The sequence below is a fragment of the Tauraco erythrolophus genome, chromosome 14 (assembly GCF_009769465.1).
Source record: "Tauraco erythrolophus isolate bTauEry1 chromosome 14, bTauEry1.pri, whole genome shotgun sequence".
Classification (NCBI taxonomy): Eukaryota; Metazoa; Chordata; class Aves; order Musophagiformes; family Musophagidae; genus Tauraco; species Tauraco erythrolophus.
In genome coordinates, this window is record NC_141478.1 from 11,879,500 (window position 1) to 11,885,671 (window position 6,172).

General features: G+C 34.2%; 1 protein-coding gene across 1 annotated transcript in view; it reads right to left on the reverse strand.

The window, feature by feature from the left end:
• The window catches only part of FGF7 (fibroblast growth factor 7), a 28,470-nt gene extending 22,530 nt beyond the window's left edge, over positions 1-5,940 (reverse strand). Inside the window, exon 1 of the mRNA XM_086620480.1 lies at positions 5,655-5,940. Within this exon, the coding sequence (XP_086476606.1) occupies positions 5,655-5,940 (286 nt within the window). The remainder of the gene's footprint in view (positions 1-5,654) is intronic.
• Between the last annotated feature and the right edge of the window lie 232 nt (positions 5,941-6,172).

Genomic DNA, 6,172 nt, shown 5'->3' on the forward strand with positions numbered 1-6,172 from the left:
TGGAGCAATAACATACTTAATGATACAATACTGATTTTTTTGTACATTCAGAAATTGCAGACAATGAGGAAAAAAGCTGTGGGGAAGAAGGGGCTGGAATTTATATTTTTAAATGTATCTTATAACTGCTTCTACAGTAGGCTGGCAAACTTGATTGACGATTCAATAAAAGTGTAACATGTCTCATTTCTGATAAATCTCAGTATCGAGAGATTCAGAAAAACTGTCAAGTCACAGTGAATTACAACAGTGTATCAAGACCAAATGAATCAGTTTAAGCACAATGTGTATGGATCCAGCTTAGATGTTTTTCACTGCTCACACTGATTTTAACTCACACCTCAGTTTTGGAGCACACATGAGCAGACACAGCCCTGTTGGTGTATGTTAGCTTGTGAAGCTGCTGCCTGTGCCTGAGCCCAGAGGTTTGGTTCTCTCCTCACATAGCTTATGCAATCACTCTGTGTTCAGAGTGAGAAGAAAATGAGTATCAACTGCTACTGTTCTGACTTTAGACATGTTTTCAGCTGGTAAATGCCACAGAATAGACAAGGAGATGAAGATTTGGGAGGTAAACTCAGAAATGATGAAGAGTTTTCTTTGTGTTTTGTGGCGTGAGATCTGAAGAATCTTGTTTAAGGCTTTGCTCCCCCCTTCCTTCTCCTCACATCCTCCAAAGGGCACTCTTATTGAAAAAGTCAATAGAAACTGTAAGACAGGCATAACTCAGCTGCTTCTGTTATCTGCATGATAACCCATCTTCATCAGCAGTTGATGTGAAAAGCTGGGATTTGTGATAAGGTACAGGTATAGAGTCTCTTCTACTGGCTGAAACTAGAGAGGTGGTACCTACCCCTCTAGTGCTAGACGAAGAGTTAGAGAGGGAGCAGGGCAATCTGTCGTATTTAAATCTGATTAATCACTGTAGGAGACAGTCATCTTTGGCACTGTAGGCCAAAGTTTTGAAAGGATACATGTCTATTGCCATTTGAATTAAATCTTTCTTTTGTTGTTGAAGACATTAGCAGACTATCAATCTGAAGCAAAAGCACTTTCACATTAGTGAAGGTTTGTCTTCTCCTAGTGCCAACATATCGGTTGAACTAACAATCTCTTGAAAAATCAAGAATACAGTTGCAAAGACAGACTTTCTGTTTGGTTGGAACACACATATCACTTAACTGAATCTGAAACATCAATACCTGCCTTGAAATATCTGATTTTCAGATACCGAATCTTCTTACTTCTCTATGTAATATGTATTTAAGCAACAGATAAAGTTTACATAGTGGCACAGCATACGTAGTCCAACGTTTGTTTCACCCTAAGAAGCCTATATAAAATGCTATTGGAAATAGTTTTGATTTCTAAACAAGTTTAAGAAGCATATAAGGTGTATTTTATCATTAGTTAGGGTTTAGGTTTGAACAAAACTGAGTTAGAGTTCATTTAACATTGCTGAAAACTATGACTTGTTGGATTTTGATAAAAATAGAAGTTGTTTTCTAAGATAAAAATGTTAATCAAGATTTCAGCCATTTTGTGTCAAGATCTTACTAGACTATCTTTTTTTTTTTTTTTTTTCACTTGGTTTGGCTTTATCCATGGAAAGAAGAGGAAATAGGCACTTTCTGGTTTTAGAGCACACATGGACTATGATAGGATCAGACATCTTAGGATTCAAGTTCCGGGAAGGCTTTTCTAGTAGCTAAGAGACCCTTTGAAGTCTTTAAAATGAGATTCCAAAGGCAACAGAGCGTGGAAAGTCCTAAAGCATCATCCAGTCGTAGTTGTAAATCCTCTTGAATACAGTCAAAATAAACTCTGATTTTTTGCTGCCTTTTTTCTAACAAAATCAAATAAACTCTGGCAAAATTCATGAACACTGAAATGAGGAGTAAGCAATAATGAGAGATCTATTTTCTCTCAAAGATAAAGAGTTAAGAAGTTGCCATATTATCTCCAAGATCTGTTCAGTCACTCACTTTTTACAGTCATGAATTCAAAAAGTCTGTTTTGTGTGCCCACTTAGATTATTTTATGGGACAAAGATACAAAATTATTTTTTAATAAAAAGCATATAGTTTAGGCTTGGTATAATAAGTGATTGTCAAAGAGAATTTTTTTTTTGTGAATAATGACAGATTTTTCTGGGTGACTTCATCTCTTGCCTGCTTCCTAATTCTTGCTTTAGTTTTTCAGTATGTGACTCTCAGTTCTCACTCTGCCTTTTAGTTTTCAGAATGAAAACAAAGCTGTCAGGTGCATAGAGATTTCTTCTGCTTGGTGGAGATCACTGTCCTCTGATTTGCTTAGTTTACTCTTGAGTTATCACCTTTGTGTCCACCAGAAGGCTCTGCTGCTTTCTGAAATGTGTACAGAATAATATTCTTCGGGTACATAACAAGGTCATCACGGTTGTAAACAGGATTCAGCAATTTGTTTTCACTGAAACAGTACACACGCATTTCTTGGACTAAGTAGTTAACTTTTAATGCATTTTGAAACAAACATGATAAATACAGATTAATTACAATCGATGAGTAAGGATTTGGTTCAGTATTTAATTTTGTAATGGAATTTCAGTCCACATATGTTTAATACTGTGGCTTTTGAACTAAAATCTTAGAAAATTTTAACACTCATTATTTTTTCTTTTATTGTCATGGGATGAGTGTGTTCATGTGTATATATATAAATTATATAAATATTTATATATATATATAAAATATTCTGTAACTTACTAGGGAAGTTTGAAATACAAAGACTCTAATTTCTCACCGTCTTGGCATTCTTACATCTATAGTCTTGACTGATGAGAGCAGCTCTGTGAATTTTGGCACTTGCCAATGATGAAGTTATCGTTCTACAGGCGTTTCTCAATGTGAAGATTGAGCTTCACGTTATTCATGCTTCACAATTCATGGTTGAAAACAAGTAGTTGATTCTGTCTGCAAAACTGTCAATGCAGCTTCCTTTATGAAGCTAAGCTATGATAGTTAAAAATATGATTTTTTTCTTGTTTTCATTTTAGTAGCGCATGTTTATGATTCAAAAGGGAAAAGGATTCCTGTTATTTATTATGTAAGTGGAAAATTAGGATAAAAAAGGAAGATACTTCTTGGAGCAATGCTTTTTGTACCCATTGATTAATTTGACTGCAACTGTTCTGGGATTCCACCCTGAGAAACAGGTCTGACTTACCTTTTACTGACTTTTGAAATTGGAAATCACGGAACAAGAATATTTGAACACCCAGATTAATATATCTTTGTAATGGGAGTGATTTTAAAATTATATTTTTCAGAGACCCTGGTTAAAAATAGCCTGTTTAGTCTTCTGATGTTAAAAATTTTTCTTAGGGAAAGTGTATTAGTTGTTGTATTGTTGTTTTTTTTTCCTCGCACATCATATTATTTTCTTTATGGCCATTTTAGTATAGAGTCATAAACACATCTTCAAAAGGGCTTCTTACGTGCTCTGTTGAATAGAGGGTATGATAAAAAGAAGTTTTTCATAATAATGATTTTTTTAAGTTTCTCACAAAATCCAAGTTATCAGTGTGCACATTTTTCCAGTTCTCTTTGTCTATATTTCCCTATTCTACTTGTCCAACAACAGCATTTGGATATTATTTCCTAGTATAAAATACATAAATTACAGCAAGAGACTTAAGATGATGAGACACTTTCCACATACCTTAGTTAAATTTAGTGGAGATAGTTCCTTATAGTGCACATCAGGTACCAGATAAACCGTTCAAGTATTGATTGTTTTTCTCCCGATACTCATTGCATTTACCAGAAAAAGAATTAAATTTTTTTTTTTTCACTGCAATATAAGACTTTAACAACTCAAGATTACCTTTCTGTAATTTGTACTAGTTAGTTACTGTCACTAAATATTCATGAATTTTTCAGGAAACTACCAGAAAATGAATTGCCTTTAGCACAAGATGATCTGATATTTCTAATGGTTTCACTACAGAATGTTTCAGGGTGTCATTAGTGTGCTTCAGCAGCATGAGATCCTGCAGAGAACTGAGCAGCTTTACTTGAATTTGAAATAATGCTAAATTACTAATAAGGTTTTTACTTAAGTGGTGTGGAAATAAAAAAAAGCAAATTAATACAATTATTCAGCTCTATATGTTGTCATAATCTCTTTAAAGTGCTTGTAAATAATAACAGAAAAAATTGGGTACAGTGGATGCTCACTATTCCAACTGTCAGTAAGTTTTTTTTCCAGTGATTTTTGTGGGAGCACTTTGAAAACTAGCCCTATGGATCTCTATTGTGGCAACGTCCTCCTGAAATTTAGTGGAATTCTCTTGAATATGGACCAAATAATACATTTGGCTGCTGGCCATGTGCTGTCTTTCAGAGGAATATGGTTGTTTGCTAAGTAATAGTGTAGGAAGAAAGGAGACATATGGAAGCAAACTTTAAAAGATACAGTAACATTAGTGAATGAAGTTTTAACCACTCAAGTTGCCAAGCACTTCACGCAGTCATGAAGTGAAAAATAAATTCTGAAGCCCACGAGCCAGGCACTTAGCATGCAAAAGTGCTGTTCTTACAGAAAATAAGCAGTCAACTTCAACTGAAAGCTGAATCACACTAACAGTTCTTGAAGTTTGATTTATTGCTTGCTTTTGCTGCTGCTATTAATAAAAGCACAATAATATGTACAACCTACATTAAAACTGTATTTAATCGCAACCTTGGAAATATGTTTGTCCTTTCAGTTGACTATAAACACTAGACCAGCGTGTCTCTGGCCCTTTTTCCTTAAATTTCATTATGAAATATGCAATATAATTCTGTGTATTTTCCTATTGCATCTTAATAAAGTAATGCCTTTTCAAGTAGCTGTCATATTTCTCTAAATAAACAACATATTTATATTAACCTAAATGCCAAAGTAGCAAAAATAGTGACTGTAAAATTGATGCCTTCAAGTGTAAATGGAAGATATATAGAGGTATTTGCGTGAAAAATACAGATTAGTACAACAATTCTTTTGCCAGTTCAAAAACTGTATTGGGTAGAGCTTTGCAAAATATTCTATGTCCATTCTCTCTAGATGAGTCATGCTTTTGGAAGAAGGGGGAGAGAATATTTTTTCAGCATCATGATCATTGTAATAACGAACTGCAGAAACTATAATAGATTTTGTTCCTGGCTTGGCAAACTATCTAAAAGATTTTGCAAGAGAGTTTACATAATTCTTTCCATTAAACTTTCTAGTATTGCATATGTTTTAATTGTTCACTCAGACACACCAATCTTTTAGGTACTTTGTAGACTATATAAACGTGGCTTAATGTTTCGCAAGTATTTTATGAGCAGAGTTTGTGGTTATACATTTTCATACTTACAACCTTAATTCACTTGTTAAAATAGGCTCTCTGTTTGCTAATAGTTACCAGCTGTAGCTAATACATTAGCAGATCTACAATGTAGTATTTAAAATGACGCATTTCGAAATCAATAACAAATGTCCTGCTATAGGATTAATTGAAAATTTGTCTTACACAACGGTCAGTACACTATACAAAATTCTTTTGAAATTACTATAAATCAAGGAATAGGAAACAATGATTTGTAAATTTCTAAAAACTTAGAAATAGGAAAAGCAAAAATATTACTTACTGTAGTTGTTGTTTGCTTCTCTTGTCCCTTTTACTTTGCCTCGCTTATCAATCCTCATATACCACTGAGTTCGACAGAAAAGTCTTCTCACTCTTACATCCCCCCCTTCCATATAATCATAGCTTCTGGTATGTCGCTCAGGGCTGGAACAGTTCACATTTGTAGCCATTTGCTCTGGAGTCATGTCATTGCAAGCTAAAGATATAGTGCCCATTAGAAAGATAATGTAAAAGTATGATCTGTAGAGCAAAATTGGCAGGATCCATGTCAGTATCCATTTGTGCATTATAGTGCAGTGTTCTGGGTGTTCATGAACAACATAATGAAAATTAAATCTCAAGTAGACTGTTGCTCTTAGGTCACCGACCTGCCTTCTGTCTTTACGAGTTACAGATTCATTTAAATGAGATCATTCCCTCTTCTAGAATCCTGATCGTTATTCCTTAATAGTTAATGGTGAAATAGAAGAGCTTCTTAAATATCTCTTCAGTCAGAATATCCTTTAAAGACACAAGTTA